The following is a 24,182-nucleotide window of genomic DNA, read 5'->3' as shown; positions in this document are numbered from 1 at the left end:
CAAATACATCTCAATGTCCTTCCTCCTCCTCTTCACTGCAAGGCGTAGGGCCAAGAGGCAAACCATAGAGCCCCGGACCTCTTTGCTGAATCTACTCAGAGTTGAAGAAGAGATGCTGTATCTGAAGTCATAGAGGATTTTGAGATTAAGCCATGGTCAAATTTATCACCAGCAGCAGATCGTTGATGGGTACAATTGGATGAAGACGTATATAATATCCTGGATAGCACCCAGAAAGGAGATGATACCAAGAAAATTAAATTAATGACATGGCATGCGGCGATGCCTTTGGCTTGAAGAAAGGCAAGATAATCGGGCTATCAGCAGATTACTGTAGAAGGCATAAATTCAGAAAGAGCTAAGGATGCTCAAGAAAAGGTGACAGAATGCAGATTATGCAGAAAAGGAGCCCCAAGCTAGCTAAGCTCTAAGGTAGGGTAGAAATGATACAGAAAAAGCAGAGAGAGATGTGGCAACAGAGGAAAGCCTTTATAAAGAACCCCTTTTAGTTCAGACAATAAAATCCTGAAAAAGCCAAGAAGTGGGAAACTGGTGAGCTGTAAGAAGAAGTTGAAGAAAATGTAGCAGCAGCACATGGTGACCGCAGCAGGGAATGCCAACTTTGATTACCACTTTTTAGGCCACACACTCCTTACAGCATGGCAGATTTCACCAATGAGGAAGTAACAATAGCAACATTTATTTCTAGAGCACATTTTCATACAAATGGTTGCAGCTCAAAATGCTTTATAAGATGAAGAAAGAAAAGTTTATAAAACTAAAAATATAAAATAAGATTAGGCTATACTAAATAACAAAAATAAAGTAAGGTCCAATGGCTGGGACGACAGAAGAAACAAACAAAAAATTCCATAGAGCTGGAGAAAAAAAAATATGCAGGGGTTCTGAGTCCATGGGATCACCCAGCCCCCACTAGGCAATCTGTTTAACATAAATGATCTCAATCAGTCCTCATGGTTTTCAGGCTTCACATGGAGGAATTTGATGATGATGGTTGTGTGGACCTCTGGCCTTCAACCCATCAATGTAAGGACTGCATGTTGCTCTAATCAGGTAGTGGTGGTACAGATTACCACCACAAAAACAGAAAAAAACAGCAGAGAAAGTCGGGTTAGTAAGGAAGTAAGGGAAGTTGTGGAAAAAGCTCAAGCAAGATCTACACCAGGACTATCAGGCACCACATATAAGACCTACAAAACTGTCTGCAGGCTCTGAGGAGGATATCTAAGCTGTTGTAGGCAATCTGCCAGTGTCCAAAGCTGAGGTTCCTACTTTTGAAGAGAAAATATTCTGGTTCATCAATGCCAAAAGATAAATATTTTATCAACATCCAAATCCTCATAGCATATTATGTCAAACATCTATGAATGTCTCAAGGAAGGGACATGTTGGAGGAAGTCAAAAATAAAACCATATTACTGTTTTTTAAGAGAAGTTATTAATAAGATAATGAAATACCAATTAATGACAAAGTAACTATCTGATTTTATAATGTAGATTCTAACAGAGGTTGTTACTTCACCATTTATTGTGATTGACAATGAAAGTGAAGCTTCTCTGTGTAGTTGCAGCAGCTCGATTTCCACCAAAGGTGTTAAGACTATCAGACAACATGAGGACAACCTCCTCTGACTTCACCCCTGCAGGCTCCCACATCAACTGGAGAACCATAAGGGGCTCCAGACTGATTAGAGAGGGCACGGTCATTGAGTTGACATGTCACAAAAATGTTTTCTTGTTTTCTTACTCGAGGTTCACAACTTCACAAGTTCAGCTCCTGAGTCTCTTGTTAAGTTTGTAAGCTCAGATGTTTGTGGACCTCCACGTGGAGATCATGTCCTTTAAGTGTTCACATGAGTGACACACCTAAGTCTGCCGTCTTCCTACTCAGCTCTTGTCATTATTTTAATTTTAATGTCCTCTCTGTTTTGTTTCCACAGTCCTAGCCTGCTGAGAGGTCACCTGAACTTTGGTGAAAGGAGCCTTTAGAAGAAACAAACAGTCATTTAAACCACAAAACCTAAAGATGAGTGAAGACAGCTTGTGTGAGAAGTTTGTGACAATGATCTCCAGGAAAAGAAGATCAAATGAAGACATCGACGCTCTGTCTGGTGAGAAAAACTTGGTGACTTCATCCAGAACAGATTTAAAGCAACAGACTTTAAAAACAAATTCCTTGTCTGTGTTATTATTATATTTTGGTGTATTATTTGTTTTGTGAATGTTCAGTGGGGGTGGCACAGTGTCACAGTGAGTAGCGTTGCTGCCTCGCAGTTAGGAGACCGGTTCGCACCCCAGGTCCTCCCTACGTGGAGTTTGCATGTTCTCCCGTGTCTGCGTGGGTTTCCTCCCACAGTCCAAAGATGTGCAGGTTAGGTGCATTGGCGATTCTAAATTGTCCCTAGTGTGTGCTTGGGGTGTATGGGTGTGCGTGTGCTCTGCGGTGGGCTGGCGCCCTGCCGGGTTTGTTTACTGCTTTGCACCCTGTGTTGGCTGGGATTGGCTCCAGCAGACCCCGTGACTCTGTAGTTAGGATATAGTGGGTTGGATACTGGGTGGATGGATGTTGAGTGTGTGGACTGCTGACTTCTATCACTCACTGTGTGTGGGAATCTTGCTGCTTTTATTTTAATTTTGTGATTTCACATCTGATTGCCACTGAGCTGTGCTTTTACAACTCCATAGTTGAATGTTGTTCAAATGTTTCATATGTGCGGTTAACAGTAAGTTCATGTCATATTAGTGTGCTCTTTTATCATCACTCTTTTACTTTTCTGCTCTTGGTGCTTCTGCAGTGCTCCTTAAAAGACACACATAAAAAACACCACAGCTTTCAAGCAAGAGCAACCCTTAAAAACACAGCCCTTCACAAAATCAGGCCTCAGTGCGGCGCAGCGTGCGCGTCAAAGAGGGTCTGGAGTCGGGGGCTTTGTGCTGTCTCTTTCTGCAGGTAATCCACATAAGAAGAGCATGGCATTTAGGCAGGATTACTCAGACATTTTAAAGCACTCTTGTTCAGTTTTCTTTTCTCCTGCTCTTTTTCTTTTTGTGTTACCTGTCCATCTCTCTTTTCTATAAAAAAACGCTGCGACTTTTCTTAGTTTACAAATGAAGCTACTGAACTCACTACAAGAAATGCTGCACTGTAACAACTTTAAAATGTTGTTTACTGATCTTTAGGTTATCACAGGTCATTTTAAAGACGTTTATTCAGAACATTGTATAAAAAATATAACGTGAATTGGAGTGTTTATCAGAAAACTGCTAGGAGTGGGCTACAGTTACAGCCATAGCTAGATGAGAAATAAACACAAAAAATAAACACAAAAACACACCTACTATGAGCGTGGTGGGCTGACCAGTGAGTGTGGTGGACTAACTAGTGAGTGTGGTGAACTGGTAAAGCTAGATGTTATCTTTGATACCTGACACCCTCAGCAGGACTGAAGACCCAGTGGGTCTCCTCTAAATGAACCACCAGAGAGAAGAGAAGAGTAATAACTGATAGACATACAGCAACCTGTTCAGCTCTGATACCATCCCAACACTGAAGAAGGAGACCACCCTGAGCAGATGGGTAAGCTCCTGGCCAAATTGGGATTGAATTAATTGTGATTGTCACAAAAATGTTCAGTGGGTCTTGCATGTACTTCAAAATAAGTAATAAAAGGTTAACAGAAGGTGAATCTTTGGTTTGGAGGAAATGTTAGCATAGGAATAATTGAAAAGACCCACCAGTTCATCTGTCCTGAATCCCCATAAATTATAGAAGGCAGCTGCCAAAGGTCCAAGGAGGTTAGGTTAAGACAGTTATTGATGGTCATGGTGGGGATGACTGTAGGACAAACTAGGATGTTATTTACCTTTAAAGGATAATTTCAATATTTATTTCTTCACAGTCATTGTGTATCTTAGTTTGCCACATGAAATTGCACTCTAAAGAGAAGCATATTTAATAAACCTTAATAAATACGTAGCCTGTTCTTACCTTTTATAATGGAGGTGCAGAGTACTGGTGTCCTAAAGTGAATAAAAGCCCTAAAACTTACCGAATACGTTCACTTTGAAGTGGCAAAGGTTTCAGTTTAAGCAAACGTGCCATTAACATTTCTGAAGAATGATTGTCACAACACCCCATTATAGTCCTTTGAAGGTGTCTTGACAGTATGGGATACCAGGCCCACTGTTGTGGGCTATTCTGTCCCAGTGCGGAAACTGAAATGAAACCTTGGTCTGCATTGCTGGTAGTAAATCCAACTCAATTCTGGTGTGTGTTACTCTCCCAGTGCTGCCATTAATTTTTATGGACAGAATTTCTAGGTACAAAAGGTCAAAAGGTTTATTCGGGATGCAGGGAACCCAGAGCAGGATTTAATCAATAACATCTTAGAATAACCTTTTAAAGCACTGAGGAAGCAGATCCTCTCCCCATTTCTTTTATTCTCCATGTATCTATATTCCCTTATTAATTTATCTATTTACTTATTTTTCTAGGTTTACATTTTATTCTGATACCCATGCTCTCTTTCTCAGGGGACTGATTTGTTTTCAATCCAATTCTTGTAAAATTGATCTATTTGTATGGAATATTGTGTGATTTCAATAAAATGAATAAAAAAAAAAAAAAAAGGAATTTCTAGGTTCAGCCAAGGAGAGAATGGTGTCCAGTTCGATGACCTCAGGATCACATCTCTGTTTTTGAAAGTGATATTGTCCGTGCTGTGACCTCAGGCGTTTACTGGTGTTGATTGCAGTCAATTATAAAGTGGTCAGGATGAGGATCAGCACCTCCAAGTCTGAGATTATGATCCTCAGCTGGAACAGAGTGGAGTGCCGTCTCCAGTTTGGGGATGAAGTTTAAGTATCTCAGGGTCTTGTTCATAAGTGAGGTAAGAAGGAAGCAGGAAATTGACAGGTGGATCGGAGTGATGTCTGCAGTTATGTAGATGTTGTACCAGTTAGTGATATTGAAGAGAGCTGATGTGAAAAGAAGAGCTCTCAGGAAACTGGTGAATCTACATTCCTGTCTTTACTTTTAGTCAACAGCTTTATATGGTGAATGAAAGAACTAGACTGTGGATACAAATGGCAGAAATGATTTTCTTTTGCAGAATGTATGGGCTCACCTATAGAGAGAGGGCGAAGACATTTAGGAGGCTCTCATAGTTCCTCCACATTCGAAAGAACAGGTTGTGATGGTTCGGGCATCTGATTAAGATGCCTCCTGGACACCATTTTATGGAAGCTGTTTCAGGCATGCTCAACTACGAGGAGACCTCAGGGCAAACCAAGGACATGCTGGACAGATTATATCACTCAGCTGGCCGGGAACCTCACAGTGTCCTTCTGGAAGAGTTGGAGGAGGTGGCACAGAAAAGAGATGTCTTGGCATTTTGCCCAGACCACTGTTCCCTTGACTTAGACCCAGATAAGTGGCAGAAAATGGATGGATGAATGGACAACAAAAGCATGCTGGAAATAAATTTTTATTATTAGAGATTCCTGGTACTGTTTTGTTAAAGCAGGAATACATTTCTTGCTCAGGTAGTAACGGTGGCCCACCCTCCTACAATCGCAAACCCAATAACCCCAAGTTCTTGCTGCCTCCACTTCCCACTGTTCTACTTGTTTTCCTGCAGTTCTGTTTTTTCTGTGGTTATGTTCTGACATGGCTTTGAAAAACATACACATGTCCACTAAAATGATATTTTCAATTAATTTCCTTTTTTTCCTAAACTGTGCTTACTTCTTTGCTCATTACATTCTGTGTTGTTATTTCCATAGCTAGCAGATCAAGATTCTCAGTGGGCTGCATGATGAAAAGTGTATATAAGACTTTAATCATATTTATATAATCATAGAAAAGCGAACAACACTTTGTAGTCACACATGTGCACGTGGGAAAATGGTTTCACTCTTAAATAATGTTGTTTTTTATCCAAACTAGGGGTTGGCACTGTCATTTAATGCTTTATCCCTCTGTCCCTCTGCAGACCAACCAAAGAACCCTCCTAGTATGGTCACTTCAGGGCTACAAGTCCTGCCTACATCACGTCCGCCTCCCAGAACCTTCCTCCACATGATCTCATTTCTGGTCCATGTATTCCCAGATCTTCCTTCATATAAATAGAACAGCCTTCCTAATGTTAGTTCAATTGTGGATTCCGATCTGTTAAAATGTGTTTTCTTTTGCCTCTTCTTATTTTTGTATATATATATATATATATATATATATATATATATATATATATATATATATATATATATATATATATATATATATATATATATATATATATATATATATATATATATATATATATATATATATATATATATATATATCTATATCTATACTAATAAAAGGCAAAGCCTTCACTGACTGACTGACTCACTCACTCATTCACTCATCACAAATTCTCCAAATTCCCGTGTAGGTAGAAGGCTGAAATTTGGCAGGCTCATTCCTTACAGCTTACTTACAAAAGTTGGGCAGGTTTCATTTCGAAATTCTACACGTAACGGTCATAACTGGAACCTACTTTTGCCCATATAATGTAATACACTGCAGCTCGATAAACTGATGTCCATTATATTTTGTCCATGAATACTTATTCAATAATTCCAAATAGTCTGTCCGCTTCCTTTCATAGCTTTTCCGATGGTTGTGCTGCTTCTAGACATGTATTTTCGTATTAAAGCATTTAACCAATCACATTTCAGCCATCATTTGTTGCCAGGCAGAGAGGACTTTACAATCCATTGTGCAGGAACTCTAACACAGAATAAATGTCGATTAACCTGTTGCTTCAACCAATCAGATTTTGAGTTGGTGTCAGTAGGGCCCTCTAGCAGGCGTGCGGCAATGTCACCGTATTCAGACCCATTGATTGGATAGAAGCCGATATGAGGAACTGTCCGAGGCCACTGAATGCACCGCAAGCACTCCGAAGAGCAAGATCCTCGCACGCACTACGCCAACTCCATGGCAGGATTCTGGACAATATTATTTGCCAGATACAGACCAGATTTCAAGACCACGAAAACCTGATGTTTGTCATGCTCCTCGACCCCAGAAGTTTCGGGAATACAAGAAAAATTTCCGCATGCAGCCTTCTCCAGTTTAACACAGAGCCACGGAGCACTTTTTGATCTGTCTCGGCTAAAAACAGAACTGACTGTAATGTATTGCATGGATGATTTTGCAGGAAAATCTCCCACTGATCTCCTTGACTTCCTTCATCAGAAAAATCTGAATGAGAGCATGGGGCAGCTGTTCACATTGGTATATTTGGCGGTGACCATTCCCGTGTCCACTGCTTCTGTTGAGCGGACATTTTCAGCCCTAAAGCGAATTAAAACTTATGCCAGAAATACGACAGGGCAGGTTCGACTTTCAGCATTAGCCGATGGCGATAGAAAGGGACTTTTAATGGAACTGAAGCGCACGGATAATCTGTATGCGACAGAGTAATTGAACTGTTTTGAGGAAAGAGAGGACAATGGATTTTGTTTACATATAATCCAAATTTTTGGTGAGTAAAATGTTGCTATTTTCCTAAATAATATTGCAAGTTTATGAGTTATTATAGATGTTTTTATGTGTGTCGCGGCTGTGGCTGCAGTAGAAAGGAACTTGTTCACCCCTGGTTTGTCTATTCAATAAAGGCATTTATTGTGGCTACAGGAGTTATCTATCTGCGATGCAGCGGCTCTTTATACTGTATTTCTGCATATTAAGATGGTTTTCCTTTTCTTTTCATAACTTCTTTAACACACTACTTCTCCACTGTGAAGCGGGTATTTTGCTATATATATATATACCCCAATCTACATACTGTCAAATAAACGAACCACATGCGTGGTGCAATGCGAGAGGCTTTGCCTCTAACGCTGACATCAAGGTTCGATTCCTGAGAGGGGTGCAGTGAGTGTGTATGCCTGATGAGTCCAGAATTAGGCGAAACACTTTTCTCGTACTCTTTGCATTATTTGACAGTAATATATATATATGTGTGTGTATATGTATGTGTGAATATATGTAGATATGTATATATGTATGTGTATATATATATATGTATATATGTATGTATATGTGTATATGTATTTATATATATGTTTATATGTGTGTGTGTATGTATATATATATGTATGTATGTATGTATGTATTGTAAAAGAACGAAACAACTCGTAGCAAGGTTTGGGGTTTTGAGGCCCTGTATACTGTAACAAAATTGGAAAAACAGGTCTTCTCAAAACAAAGAAATTGCATGAGGTAACAAAGACAAAGATGGCGGATTTGGAGGGACAATATAAAGGGCTGGCTGGAAATTAAGCGTGATGGCTGCTGGGAAGGCGTGGTGGTGGGCGGGGCGTGGCGTCATCTTTGGGGACCAAAGAAGAAAGGAACCGGAAGTGTAGACTGTTGTTTACTCCGGCGGTACTATGGCAGCGTCGCGTCTTTTCTGAGGGAGAAAGGAAAGAGAGGTTAGTACACTGTTTTCATCCCCCGACGGTCTCATTTCTCTGTGCGTCCGGTCCTTCAACTGCTCCCGATGCGCTCGTGCGTGACAGTATGTATGCATGCTTGTATGTATGTATGTATGTATGTGTGTATATGTATAATCCCTCCTCGATCGCGGGGTTGCGTTCCAGAACCCCCACAATAGGTGAAAATCTGCAAAGTAGAAACTATATGTTTGTATGGTTATTTTTATATATTTTAAGCCCTTAGAAACTCTCCCACACTGTTTATAAATATTCTCTGCACAGTTATACAGTAAACCCTTGTTTATCGCGGTTAATCCGCTACAGACAGATAAATGAATTTCCACGAATAGGATTCTTTATTTATAAATCTAATATTTTCGCAGTTAGAGCATTGAAAACCTGTTTACAACCTTGTAAATACTTTTTTAACATTATTGGAGCACTCTAGACATGAAATAACACCCTTTAGTCAAAAGTTTAAACTGTGCTCCATGACAAGACAGAGATGACAGTTCTTTCTCACAATTAAATGAATGCAAACATATCTTCCTCTTCAAATGAGTGCCGTCAGGAGCGGAGAATGTTAGAGAGAGAGAAAAAGTAAACAAGCAAAATCAATAGGGCTGTTGGGCTTTTAAGTATGGGAAGCACCGCGATAAAGCGCCACAATGAAGAGATCAATGTGAAGGTAGTCTTTCAGCCTTTTTAGAGGAGCGTCTGTATCCTCTAGGCCAGTGTGCAAACAGCCCTTCTGCTCACACCCATGTCAGAGAGAATGTCAGAGAGAGAGAGAGAGAGAGAGAGACAGAGAAAAGCAAACAATCAAAAATCAATACGGGCTGTTAGAGCTTTGAAGTGTGCGAAGCACCACACGGAAGGATATCTTATATCATTGAGGAGTTTTATTTAATATGTAATACGTGCTCTGATTGGGTAGCTTCTCATCCATCCGCCAATAGCATCCCTTGTATGAAATCAACTGGGCAAACAAACTGAGGAAGCATGTACCATAAATTAAAACACACATTGTCCAGAAATCCATGAACCAGCGAAAATTCCGTGATATATATTTAGATATGCTTACATTTAAAATCCGCAATGGAGGGATTACTGTATATATATATATGTACATATGTATGTATATGTATATATGTATATGTATATATATGTTTATATGTGTGTGTGTCTGTATATATATATATATATATCGTATATATATATAACAGCAACACTCATAGCAGTGACAAAACAATTACATTGACAATCATGTTACGTTATTTTCAAAATGTTTCCTTTTCTTTTCTTTAACATACTACTTTTCCGCTAAAGGTTTGGGGTTTTAGTCCGTATACTGCAACAATATATTCATGGTCAGTAGTTCAAGTAACTCAAAGACATAGAAGGAGGGTAGACGGACATTTTATGGGGACAGACCGGAAATTAAATAGTGGGATGCTGGGAATGTGGTGCTGGATGGGTAGCTGATGTCATCACAGGGGGACCAGAGGAAATAAAGGAACCTGGAAGTGTTGGCTCTTTGGATCGTCCGAGCGGTATTACGGTGGTGTAGTCTCATTCTTTCACCTTTCATTCCACCTAGCAGGTAGCCCAAATATTTGGCTTCATTCAACCCGAATAAACACTTCTTGGGGTTGATCGCAGCATGGCTTTCACTAGCATCAGGAGGACCGCGTAAACCTGCAATACATGTTCCTTCCAGGTGCGGAAAAGATGACCACGTCATCAAGGTAGGCGCACAATAGGACTGGTGGGGCGAAGCACTCTATCTACCAGACATTGGAAGGTTGCTGGTGCCCTGTACAGCCCAAATGGAAGCACCTTGTACTGCCAATGTCCACTAGGGTGCTGAATGCAGGTTTATTTTTGGCGGATGCCGTTAAGGGAATTTGCCAGTAACCCTTTGTCATGTCAAAAGTAGTCAAGTAATGAGCCGTCTCCAGCCTCTCGAGGAGCTCATGCACTCGAGGCATTGGATAAGCATCAAATTTGGAGACTTGATTAAGGCGTAAGTTATTACAGAATCTCCATGACCCATCTGGCTTGGACACGAGGACGATAAGACTGGACCAGGGGCTTTAGGTCTTTTCAATAATGCCCATGTCCAACATCCATTGTACCTCCAGTTCCACTTCAGCACATTTTACCTCCAGGAGGCGATAGGGTCATTCCCTAGTGACCACCCTCGGGTCCGTCATGATGTCGTGCTGAATCAGTGAGGTCCGGCCTGGTGCTTCAATGACCACTTGCGGGATAGACAGGATCGCACTTTTGAGCTCTTGTCGCTGGTGGGAAGTCAAATTGTGGCCTAGGTTAAGTGTGTATTTTTGGAGAAAAGGGAGAGGGCGGGCTGGAAAACGGGTGTTCTTCCCTAGCTTTCTCGGCTTCAGTAAGTTAATGTTAAGTTACACCCTCTTGCTCGGTCGGCGGTTTGGCTGACTTACCAAATAATCGATGAGCCCTTTTCTCTCTTTCACCTCATATGGACCCTGCCAATGGGCCAACAATTTCGACTTGGAGTTGGGCAAGCACCAGTACATGATCTCCCAGCTGAAATTCACGCAGGGAGGAGTTTGGTTATAATTCCAGGTCTGCGCTGCTTGAGCCCTGGACATGTGTTTTTAAGTAATGGTTGGATTTTATCCAATCTATCGCATAACTGCACGATATACTCTAAGATGTTTGTGGAGGAAGTGCCTCCCCTTCTTAACCTTCTTTTAGTATGTCGAAAATACCCTGGGTTGGCGTCCATATAGGAGTTCAAAGGGAAAACCCCATAGAGGCTTGTGGCACCTTCTGGTAAGTGAAAAGTACCAGGGGCAAGAGTTGGTCCCAGTTCCTACCGTCAGCTTACTACCTTGCGGAGCATTTATTTGAGGGTCTGAATAAACCTTTTGAGATGCTTAATACAGAGTAATTTGGCAAACTCCTGAATGTATCCTAAGTAAAGGGTGTACCTTGGTCCGTAAGGACATCTTTAGGTATGCCCACTCTGGAAAAAGCCCTACTAATTCCCATGCGATGATCTTAGTATTAGCAGTTCGCAAGGGAGCTGCTTCCAGGTATCGAGTTGCATAGTCCACCATGACCAGTATATAATTATGGCCTTGTGCGAAGGGTCTAGGGGTCCTACGAGATCGATGCCGATCCTCTCAAAGAGAACATCTATAAGAGGAATCGGGACTAGAGGAGCACGGTCCCTCCAGGGTATCTGACATAGCTGACAGACTGGGCAGGACAGACAGAAACGCTGGACCTCCTCATTGATCCCAGGCCAGTATAATCGGAGCTTTACTCTTTCCAACGTTTTCTCGGCCCCTAGATGTGTGCCTAGGAGGTGGGCATGACCTAATTCGCAAACCTGCGCTGGTAAATAAAATAAATAAATAAAATAAAAGCACTGTTGTACTTTTTGCACCACCCCTTGCTCAATTGTTTATTTGCCTTCACTGACTAGCTCACTTGGTTACGTTATCGATGGTGTTGGGTTCAAGTGCTTCCAAATCAGATGGGAGTGTGGAGCCAGAACTAACATCGTCACACGGGTTGAATCTCCACTGCTGCCATGCCCTCGCCTGCTGGCCAGAGGTTGCAGCTGTAGCGCTTATAAAGCTCGGCCTTCAGTGGGTCGTATTGGGCAGCTTCCTTCTCAGGAAGGTCATGATAGGCCCTGCGCAGGGCCCTTGAGGTATGGAGCCAAGATGGTCGCCCACTCCGCCCGTGGCCATTGGTTGCGAGTCGCCGTCCTCTCGAAAATACTGAGATATGACTCAAGATTGTCTGTCTCCATGAGAGGGTCGATCGGGGTGGTAGAGGCTGTGCGGGCTCGGTTTCACTGCTTCTGCCGCCGCCAGCACCGTCTTGGTGGCTGCCTGGTCGACCTTGACCACTTGGAGCTCATTCGTCAAAGTTTGGACTGAGTTGAGGTCCTGCCCTTCAGACATTTTGGGCACTATCCTGTCGACTACACCAACTGTAATAAACAAAACAGAGTTGTATAAAATAGGGCGCACGGTGGCGCAGTGGTAGCGCTGCTGCCTCGCAGTTAGGATACCGGGTTCCCTTCCGGGTCCTCCCTGCGTGGAGTTTGCATGTTCTCCCGTGTCTGCGTGGGTTTCCTCCGGCGCTCGGTTTCCTCCCACAATCAAAGACATGCAGGTCAGGTGGATTGGCGATTCTAAATTGGCCCTGGGGTGTGCTTGGTGTGTGTGGGTGTGTTTGTGTGTGTCCTGCGGTGGGTTGGCACCCTGCCCAGGATTGGTTCCTGCCTTGTGCCCTGTGTTGGCTGGGATTGGCTCCAGCAGACCCCCGTGACCCTATTCGGATTCAGTGGGTTAGAAAATGGATGGATGGATGGAGTTGTATAAAGGTTTGGGGTTTTAGCCCGTATACTGCAAAAAATATTCAAGGTCAGTAGTTCAAATAACTCAAAGACTTAGAAAGAGGGGTAGATGGACAATTTATGGGATGGACCCGAAATTAAATGGTGGGTTGCTGGGAAAATCGTGATGCTGGATGGGTAGCTGATATCATCACAGGGGACCAGAAGTAGGAAAGGAACCCAGAAGTGCTGCGGCTCTTTGGATCATCCGGGTGGTATTACATCGGCTGGGCCTCGTTCTTTCTGAAGGAATAAAGAGAGAGAAGTTAGTACACTGCCATTGTCTCCTGGCATGTCTTGTTGCGGTGCGTTGGGTCCTTAAACTGCTCCCCATGCAGCGTGCATGACAATATATATACCTGTATATATATATATATATATATTTGGTCTTAACTTGTTTGTAAAATCATTGAAATGCTGGTGCACGTGTGCCTGATGCTTATGCCTGCCTGTACAACGAGTGTCATGGCACTCTAAGCACACCTTCATCACACATCACACATATAACTTGTTAAAAAATAAAAATGTGATATCTGTCTCTTTCATGAAGCAATAACAGAAAGCGTTCCATCTTTCAAATCAGTTAATTATCAGTCAAATCAAGTCAGTTGATTACATACTACCTGAAGGGATCTGAGTTGACCTGAAAGCCTGCATATTGTAATTTGTTCAGTTAATCAATAAAAGGAGTCATTTTGCTTGACTTCTCATTGCATTCCTAATGGCTGACATGATACAACACCCTATTAAATCAGTTAACTAAATCACATCTGAATGTTACACTATGCATACTGAAACAAGCACCAAGATGGAAAGACCGAGACAAACACTGAAAGGGAGTTAAAGGCCAGTAATGGGAGTATTTATTTTACAAAAGATCTTAGTCTTCTAACTTCTTAAAATAAGAAAGTGTTCATTTTACCACAATTAAAACACATAGAGAAGCAGACTTAAAAATATAAGATTTTCTGTCATTTAGATGTTTAAATTGGTAGATGTGTCATTTTGTATGATGATGACTGACTTACTAGCTGATTTAGACATCCTGGATCTGATATTCCAAAGACCATCAAAGATGAATGGTTTGATCTCAGTTCAGTTATGGGTTTAGAAGAGTCATGTATACAAAATGGATGGATGGAAGAATAGACTAACATCACAGTGTGACTGACTTGACAAGTGTAATGAAAAATTATTTTCTGTTCACTTAACTGCTGCTTACAATACCTAAAATTCCAACACCACAATAGTTTGAGTGTGATTTACTGATGGTCAAACGCTCCTCTAACTTCAAGTTTGTGTTTTATAAATCCCAAATTCTGCTTAAAAATAGCTTACACATGTTTCCATGCCCAGCAGTTTGTTGGCTTTCCTTCTAGGAGTCACAATGAATCCGAAAACACAAATGATAGAGACCTTGTTTGATTTCCAAATACCTTTACCTTTAAATGATCTTCTAGTTTATTTCTAATATAAATATGCAGCTAAGTAAAGTTGTACCAATGAAAGCTGAGAGAGGCAGGCTTATTAGTGCCCATCTGTCCCTTGTATGCAGGATTCATTAGGCCAACTGCTCAGAGAACAAGGTGACTTTAGAAATCGCCTGACATACAAAAGAGGCACTGCATCCAGTTGTCTAAAGAATGGGGGCTTCTTCTTCATGAAGTCTAAACTTATTATGAAAATTACCGCAAAAGCCAACTCTGCCAATTGTGTCTCATCTTCACCACTGCTGTGTGTGAATTTTGATTGGCTGAAAGATAACATGAAAAATAGGAGGCCAAGTGGGCTGAATGCATCAACATTGAATTGCCACTCACCTCACTCTTCAAATGTGGGAGCAACTGACCATCAGCACCTCCATAATCAGATATAAACTGACAGGCAGATACTGTGATGTCGCTATTTCAGTTCAGTTCAGTTTATTTTGTAATGAGCTCTTCATTAACTGCAGGCTCAGGGTGCTGTAACAGGTTTACAGGTTAAACACAATTATAGACTTCACAAAACACAAGGCACACACATACACTAATGAAAGAGTTGGGGTGTTAAAGTTGGGATAAAAACATTTACTACTGGAGCAGAAGCTGGTTGTAATGTACGCCAGTAGCTCCAATCCACTGTAGGACAAGGTGGCATTGTCCCATTTGGCTTGGCATTCTGTGGCATACGAGACCTGATATTTCATCAGAATAAGAAGAGGAGCAGAAAGCCGACTGCACTACCACCACCTGAACATTAAAATAAAGAGCAAAACTGCAAATCTACTAATATTGCAGTCATCTGAGTCATCTGAGAATGAAGACTAAAGTCAAGGATCAGCTGACATGTCTGTGGAGACGGCTCCACACAATAAGGCATCAAAAGGACATTCATGTTTTAGGCTTGAAACCCCAGATTGAACTCTGGTTAAATCTGATGATCAAATAAAGCACTGGATCAGTAAATGGAAGGGACTTTGATTCAGTTTGATTGCCACAGGCTGCTGTTTCCTTTAAAGTCAGGTGTGTGCATCTCTTTTAGAGCTGCATGATGAGCCACACTATTGTGAACAAGACAGCTGTTCTCTTTGAGCCTTAGAGATCAGAAATCATTCAGTGTGTCAAAGATCCACTTCTCCAAACCTACGCTTTTTTCCCAGTGATTGAGTGCCATCTTATCATCTTGTTGATTAGGTGGTCATCTCTTGAAGTGATATTACTAACCAAGCAAACCACACTGGCCATCACAGAGTTGTAGAACATGTTAGGGACGTCACTACTCATATTAAAGGAGCACAGTCTCTTCAGAAAAAGGGTCTGCTCTGCCCTTTCTTATATACAGCAGCTCCACTGTATTATGAGACCAGTCCAGCCTGTCGTTGATGTTATTCTCTCATATTTACTGTGTGAATAGATGAGGCCACTAGTTAGGTCTGAGAGAGATGGCCATGTCTGACTGAATTCTCATCCCTCAGCCTCCATCACACCTACATCTCTTAATTTTCTGTTTCCACTGCAGGTTTAACACAGAAGTTTCCTAAAGTAATACAAACCTTCTCTCATGAGGATCTTCTCAAGATCACCAAGTTCTACAAGCCCTACCTGGCTTATGTGATTGAATACGACATCAGGAGTATCCTGCAGAACCTGGCCACCAAGAACATCCTCACCAACGATGAGGCCAAGGTAGGCAGGTCTCCCTGTCAGTACAAGGCACAGAGAGCTGAGCAGAGACGGTGAGCTCAGGAGAATTATCTGAGACTGCCTGACTCATCCATAGCAGGTTTTTCTGTTATTGTGAGGTAATCAGACCCTACTGACCACTCTGCTCTGCTCTCCCAGTGGTCTTTACCAAACTGACCCCTCCAGTCAATTGCTTGTCTTTCAGAGATTCAAAGCCAAAGAAAGGTCTGAGGGGCAAGCAGGTGTGGAGTCCTTCATTAGTGACATAATGAAGATGGACAGTGTGGTACTGGTGAGCCTGTGGGAGGCGCTGGCTGAAGAACTTGTGAGATTTCCATCACCAAACCTGACAAGAATATTGAAGGAGGTGACAGAGGGTGGTAAGTTAATGGAGTCTTGTGTGACAGGGTAACACTGAATGTGCAGAAATAACAAAAGGAAACAAAGTAAGAGACACAGGAACACAAAGCACATTACTGTCTGATGGCCACTGGACACACAACTGTCAAGTCTGTCACTTACACCGAGACGCCTGCTTGATGGTTGTCAATGCCAACACTTACTCCTGTTCCTCTGATTTTCTCTTTTAAGTTTTATTAAAGTCTTTAAAAGGGGTCAGTGGTCCTACCATATTATTTAGTAACTGGTGTGCTATGTGTGACCTGTCATGACCGCACATTTGACTGGGATGTCACCCCTTTAACACTTTATAAGACTACACCTACAGCCCACCGGGATTGATCAATACTAATATTTTCTTTTCCTTTGCTTGAAGAGATTCTGCTTTACAGATTCTGTTGTTTTCCAACACCCTGATCTTAGCACACCCTCAGGTCAGTGTAGGTAAATGTTAGCTTTAGATGCCACCAGATGCCCACGCTCATGCTCATCCATGTTTGTATTTTCAGATGTTTCCCCCTCAAATCCCCATGAGGCTGCCCCTGAGGTCTCAGTAAAGAGTCCCTGCTCTCCACTTTGCCTCCTACTCTCCTCAGCATGATAAACACACAATATGTCTGCTGTTCCTAATACTGTCTGGTGTGTCATTTTCTTGTTCTTCTTTCCTGGACACTTAATTTTAGAGTCCTAATATGGACACACATTGATAGTTTGCTCTTTACTTTCAGATTTTAACTCTTCATTGTTGCCAGACAAAGTGCACATTAGCAGCAGTCTGTTAGTTTTGATATTTTTCTGGTTGTATACCTCACTGTGTACTTCTGCATACTTTTGTTAATCTTCCTCTTTACTGCTGTAACTCACTCTTCTTCTTGTTATTTCACCAGGACCAGACCTCTTGATGGACATTCAGGCCAGTCTCCAGCCCACTCCCATTGATGATGGTATTAAAGGTAAGCCACTTGTCTTGTTATCTCCTGTCATCAGCTCCTCCAGGACTCTGCTCCTCAGTTAGACATTTAGAACAATTGTGACAAGATCAGGCCATTCATCTCAATAAGCTCACTAATCTTATTCTCTTAATATTTTCCAAAATAACATTGTCAGATTTTGAGGGTCCTAAAGTCCTACTCTCCACCACACTTTTTCCTTGTGTCTATTGTTCTCTTTCTGGAGAAAAACATTAACATCTGTGTGATATTTACCCTTATCAAGTTTCCATCTAATATAATAAAATGCATCCACCATAAAATTGACTTTCATAACGTTAAAAACTTAATTTATGACATCTTCATCTGCCTCTGTTTAAGCTGAAAAGGTTCAACTCCTTCAGTCTGTCCTCATAGTGCAGACCTCTCAGTCCTGAATCAGCCTTGTTAATCTTCTCTGGACTTTCTTTACTGCTAAAACAGACTTTATGTTCCTGAACATCAAAACTGCACACAACACTCCAGATGAGGTGTCACCAGTGTGTCAAAACACTTTAGTATAACCTGACGTGACTTGTGCTCCACATGGGGGTGCTATATGACCTGACATCCTGCTGTGCGTTATTCATGGCCTTTGTCCACTGTTGATGTAAGTGATGAGCATTTCACTACAATTCCCAGGCCATCCTTCTTTCAGGTTTTAGACCTCTGATTGTGTATTTTAATCTAAAATGTTTACTTCCTACATGTAATACTAAGGTTCCTCACCCCACATCTCTTTGCTTCTTGTGTTTGAGTCAATTCACCGACAGAATGTGCCCTTAATTCTCACTTCTTTCTCACCTCTCTGGTCATCTGTTTTTGTTCCTTCCTCATACAACTTCACCACACTAGCGAGACATGATCTCCTCATCCAAATCCATGCTGACTGGTCGCTGGCACTCCTGTTCTTCACATGTTCTTCTATGTTCCAGTGATCTTGAGGACTTCAGTTGCTCTTACTTCATACATCATGAAGAACTCTGAGAGGCTGGCCCTCAAACAGCTCTAACCCCTGCTTTGAGAACATCTCATTCCTCTGCAGTTTGCTTATCAGACACATGTAAGTGTTGAAGATGCTCTGATCTCCCACTTGGACAAAGCTGGCACCACAGTTGGTACAATGGTATTTGAGTGTTTCCAGTACTTTTAACACCATTCTGCCTCATTGACTTGGGAAAAAGCTCAGGGCTTTGGTTTTAATGCCCCACAATCTCCTGAATCATGGACTACCTGAAAAAAGACTGCTGTTTGTGAGGCTGAGGGACTGTGTGTCAGAAATGGGAGTTGTCCTGTCTCTCTTCCTGTTTACTCTCAGCATAAAGGACTTCCAGTAGAATACCAGCGCTCACCATGTATAGAAATTCTCAGATGATTCCTCCATCATAGGCTGCATTATTAACGGAAATGAGTCAGCATTACAGGAGGCTAGTGGAGGACCTTGTCATGTGGTGAAGGAAGAATCCGCATGTGGCTCAGATGATTTAAGACACAGAGTTATAAACAGTCACTTGTTACGTCTGTAAACTCCTGTCCTTATCCTCCACTATTTGTAAGGTTAGCCCAGTTAAAGTTTAGATAATTAATGTCTCCCATGACTGTGAAATCCCCTTTAAACTTGTCTTGTTAATATTATAAATGGATGTAAATTGAAGCTATTGATGTCTTTAGGTGGTCTGTAACACACTACAAATATGAGGCCTTAATCCCTAATGCTGTCTCATCGTACCAAACATCCTCACTAAGCTGTGTCTCACTGTCTAATTGAAGATGACTTACATTTAAATTGTGTTTTATATACATGGCGATTCCTACACCTTTGTAATGAACATCTTTCATGAAGAAGGGGCCTGAGTTACCTCAAAGCTTGCATTTTGTAATCTTTCCAGTTAGCCAATAAAGGAGGTAATTTGCTTTACTTCTCACTGCTGCTATAATATTATAAATGCAGTGGAGTCAGGAAGTATTCAGACCTCTTCACTTTCTGCAAACTTTACTGTGTTGTAGATTTGATTTGAAATGGAGAAATTGGCCATTTCTGCCCTTCATTGTACATTCAATAACCCTTAACGAGAAAGTGACATCATGATTTTTAAAAAGGTTTGCAAAAAAATAATCTAAATCAAAAACTGAAATCTTTCATTCCTGGAAGTCTTTAGACACTCAGCTGTGACACTCCAAATTGTGCTCAGGTGCTTCTTGTTTTCTTTAATTCTCCTTGAGATGTTTCAAGAACTTTATTAGAGTCCACCTGTGGCTCCCTGAATTGATTCCTGTACTGAACGTTGGTGGTGACAGCATCTTGCTATGGTGATGCAGGGACAGGCAGACATGCCAAAATTGAGGGAATGCAGACAAATCCAGAGAGGTCCTTGAAGAAAACCTGCTAGAGAGATCACTCCACGTGGGACTGGGGTGACTGTTCAATGACCCAAAGCATAAAGTCCACAACCCTAGAGTGGCTTCTGGACAAGTCTCTGAGTGTCTTTGAGTGGGTCAACCAAAGCCCTGTCTTACACCCCATAGAACATGTGTGGAGAGACCTGAAGATGGCAGTTTACAGACATTTACCATCCAATTCAATGGAGCTTCAGAGGATCTGCCAAGAATAATGGGATTAACTCAACAAATCCAGGTGTGCAAAGCTTATAGACACATAGCAAGAAGATTTGAAGATGGAATTGCTGCCAAAGGGGCTTCTTCAATAAATTTAGTTAAGTGGCTAAACACTTCTGTTAATGAGAGATTATTGTTCTTGATATTTAATAAATTCTGTTTTCATTTTGTCATTATGGGTTATTCAGTGTTGATGGATAGGCAAAAATAACAACAACAACAACATTTATTTATATAGCATATTTTCATACAAAAAATGTAGCTCAAAGTGCTTTACAAAATGAAGAATAGAAAAATAAAAAGACACAGTTATAAAATAAAATAAGTCAACATTAATTAACATAGAATAAGGGTAAGGTCCGATGGCCAGGGTGGACAGAAAAACAAAAAATAAACTCCAAGGGCTGGAGAAAAAATAAAATCTGCAGGGCGGGGGCTCCAGACCATGAGACCGCCCAGTCCCTTCTGGGCATTCTACCTAACATAAATGAAACAGTCCTCTTTGGATTTAGGGTTTTCACGGAAGGATTTGATGATGATGGTCACGTAGACTTCTGGCTTTCAGTCCATCAATGTTGGAGCATTACGATGCTTTGAGTAGGTGGTGGAGCGCAGGCCGCCACCACAAAGAAACCGGAAAAGAAACAGAAGAGAGTAGAAGTTAGTACGGATTTTAGAGCCACTATGAATAGTTATTATGATGAATTGAACATACAGAGTATTAGGATTAAGTTAAAGTGAAGTTATGAGAAGGCCATGTTAAAGTAATGTGTTTTCAGCAGTGTTTTAAAGTGCTCTACTGTATTTGCCTGGCGAATTCCTATTGGCAGGCTATTCCAGATTTTAGGGGCATAACAGCAGAAGGCCGCCTCACCACTTCTTTTAAGTTTAGCTTTTGGAATTATAAGGAGACACTCATTTGAAGATCTAAGGTTACGATTTGGAATATAACGTGTCAGGCATTCCGATATATAAGATGGAGCAGATTATTTAAGGCTTTATAAACCATAAGCAGAATTTTAAAGTCAATTCTGAAAGACACAGATAACCAGTGTAGTGACATCAAAACTGGAGAAATGTGTTCGGATTTTCTTTTCCTAGTTAGGATTCTAGCAGCTGCATTCTGCACTCGTTGCAAATGATTTATGTCTTTTTTGGGTAGTCCTGAGAGGAGTGCGTTACAGTAATCTAGTCGACTGAAAACAAAAGCGTGAACTAATTTCTCAGCATCTTTCAATGATATAAGAGGTCTAACTTTTGCTTTGTTTCTTAAGTGAAAAAATGCTGTCCTAGTGGTCTGATGAATATGCGATTTAAAATTCAGGTTACAGTCAACAGTTACCCCTAAGTTTTTACTTCCGTCTTAACTTTTAATCCTAATGCATCAAGTTTATTTCTGATAACCTCATTGAATCCATAATTGCCAATTACTAAAATTTCAGTTTTCTCTTTATTTAGTTTGAGAAAATTACTATTCATCCATTCAGAAATACCAGTAAGACATTGTGTTAGTGAATCGAGAGAGTCGGGGTCATCAGGTGCTATTGATAAGTACAGCTGTGTGTCATCAGCATAGCTGTGGTAGCTCACGTTGTAACCTGAGATAATCTGACCTAACGGAAGCATGTAGATTGAGAAGAGCAGTGGACCCAAGATAGAGCCTTGTGGAACACCATGTTGGATATCATGTGCCTTTGAGTTGTGATTACCACAACTATATATATCTATATATCTATTTATATCTATTTAAAATTAAATCTGTAAAATAGTCAAATTTGCAGAAAGGGTTGGAGTCGGAATACTTTCTCAGCCCACTGTTTGTTCAGTTACACAGAACTACTCATACAGTTTATTATTTTTTTCATTGCATTTAAGGCCAGTGATTTAAATGCATAATGCTCAATTATCTTTGACTCTTTGAGTAGAAACTTCTTAATTATTTCTTTATTTGTTTTTACACTGTTGTGGGTATCCATTTATGTGAAACCAGGCCTGTCCTAACCTCCCTGCTACCCTCTCTCCCCCCCAAGTCTTTGAGTTATCTACTTATATGTCCTACCTAACACCCCGCACTCTCCCACATTGGTGTCCCTCCTGATTAAATTCATCTTGTCGCAGTGTCCCAATGCCCCTTCAACCTGTGCTCTTCTATCCTACCCCAAGGTGAGACACTCGTTTAAACTTTCTAATTCCGTCATTCTTATATGGACTGAAAAGTCAGAGCTTCAGAGATGACCTCCATGTCAGTTCCACTCTCAGTTTGGCACTTAACTCCTTGATTGTCAAAGTGTCACTCTGCCCACACATTTGTCTTCTGTTCCAGTATGGCCAATGAGAACTAAATCCACCCACCTCTTCCCAGCAGCCTGTTCATCCTTCCAAGGAGATATCCCATCAGGTAGGCAGCACAACATACAAGAGTCTGACCACACAAGAACATAAACCTAAATCTCATTCCCTCTGACGACTGAGTCCTGTACTTTCAATACTTTTGTCTTTCTGAGGTGACTGGTTTCAAGTGACCCACAGGGGCTCCTCCATCACAGAATTGTCAGAGTCACCATCAAGCTCCACAAGAACCTGAAAATGGATGTCAACTCTCAACTCTGGGCTGGAGCCCTTGTCCAGTGTGCACCTGTAGTCTTGTGTTTACTGCATGTCTAACAATGACACACCTGTTTCTACCTGTCTGCTTGAAGTCTCCTCTCAGGTTCATGCTATCCCCCGTAAAAGACACAAGGAACATCTGTAATCTCCTACTGTACCACAGGTTAGCTGCCTCCTCAAGGTCAGTAACCCAGAGTACACAGTGCTGGATTAGCTGGCAATTTTCTTTTTTCTTTCTCACAAGTTCTCTTTATCACTTTCAGGCCTCCATGAGACACACAGAGGTGGTGTGTCTGAATCTACAAGAACTCTGGAGGATCAGGCTTCTCCTGGAGATCCACTCACCAGAGCTGTGGGCTTTGAGACTCGATACACAGAGCTGATGGTCTTTAAACAATTCAAAAGAACCTACAGTGAGACTCACCATGAACTGGAGAAGATGGGGAGAACTCATGCAGAGCTAATAGAGAAGCGAACAAAGAGAAATGTGAGCGAATCTGGACTGAGCAGCTTTTCAGGAGGAGTCCAGGTAGTGAGACTGCCCCTCATATTGTATTGGTCAGTGGGGTGGCTGGAATTGGGAAGACCACCATGGTGAAGAAGATCATGTTTGACTGGGCAAGAGGCACTCAGTACCAAGGTTTTCATTTGTATTCCTGTTTAAATTCAGGAGCTCAACCTTCTAGACACGGAGACAGAACCACAGATGCTTCTGACCAGGCTGATTGTAAGGCACTATAAATATCTCAATGACCCGAGACTGAGAGAAATCCTTCAGAAACCTGAATCTCTCCTCTTTATATTTGATGGCCTGGATGAGTGGAAACACAAACTGGACTTCACACAGGAAAGGTTCTGCTCAAACCCAGATGACTACTTTCCTGTCCACACCCTGGTCACCAGCCTGGTAAGGAAGACATTACTGAAGGGCTGCACAGTCCTGATAACAACCAGACCAACAGCCCTGGAGACCCTGGACATGGAGAGAGTTGATCGATTTGCAGAGATCCTGGGGTTCTTCCCTGAACAAAGGCTGATGTACTTTAAGAAGTTCTTTGGTGATGCTAATCGAGGCTCTGAGGCTTTTCAGTACGTGGAGGAGAATGCCATCCTGTACACCATGTGCTTCAACCCCTCGTACTGCTGGATTATCTGCTCTGTGCTGAAGAGCCACTTCATGACACCTGAAGAAGAGCGAGGAGCTGCCCCCAGAACTGTCACTGAGCTCTTTGTGATGTTCCTACACAACATCCTCACCAATCACAAGCGAGAAGCCAAGAACCAGCGAGAGATTCTAGTCAAACTAGGAAAAATGGCTTATTATGGGGTCGTCAACAAGAATCTTGTGTTTTATGACAAGTTTGAGATGTCCACCTTTGGTCTCCAGCCCATCCTGTCCTCTCCATTTCTCTCAGGGTTCCTCAAAGAAATCCTTCAGAGAAAGCACTCTTGAGCACACAACGTACACATTCTACCACCTCACCATACAGGAGTTCATGGCCGCCTGCTCCTTCTACC

The 24,182-nt window shown here is 41.7% G+C and overlaps 1 protein-coding gene across 1 annotated transcript in view; it reads left to right on the top strand.

The window, feature by feature from the left end:
• The window catches only part of LOC120520207, a 37,591-nt gene extending 14,310 nt beyond the window's left edge, over window positions 1–23,281 (top strand). The window contains exons 2-6 of the mRNA XM_039742755.1: window positions 1,962–2,132; window positions 15,911–16,077; window positions 16,280–16,454; window positions 17,367–17,426; window positions 22,928–23,281. Coding sequence (XP_039598689.1) covers window positions 2,048–2,132; window positions 15,911–16,077; window positions 16,280–16,454; window positions 17,367–17,426; window positions 22,928–23,262 — 822 coding nt within the window. The 5' untranslated portion in view covers window positions 1,962–2,047 and the 3' untranslated portion in view covers window positions 23,263–23,281. The remainder of the gene's footprint in view (window positions 1–1,961; window positions 2,133–15,910; window positions 16,078–16,279; window positions 16,455–17,366; window positions 17,427–22,927) is intronic.
• The last annotated feature ends 901 nt before the right edge of the window (window positions 23,282–24,182 follow it).

The sequence above is a fragment of the Polypterus senegalus genome, unplaced genomic scaffold, assembly GCF_016835505.1.
Source record: "Polypterus senegalus isolate Bchr_013 unplaced genomic scaffold, ASM1683550v1 scaffold_5100, whole genome shotgun sequence".
NCBI lineage: Eukaryota > Metazoa > Chordata > Cladistia > Polypteriformes > Polypteridae > Polypterus > Polypterus senegalus.
The sequence above is the reverse complement of the archived record's forward strand: the minus strand, read 5'-3'. Positions and strand labels throughout refer to the sequence as shown.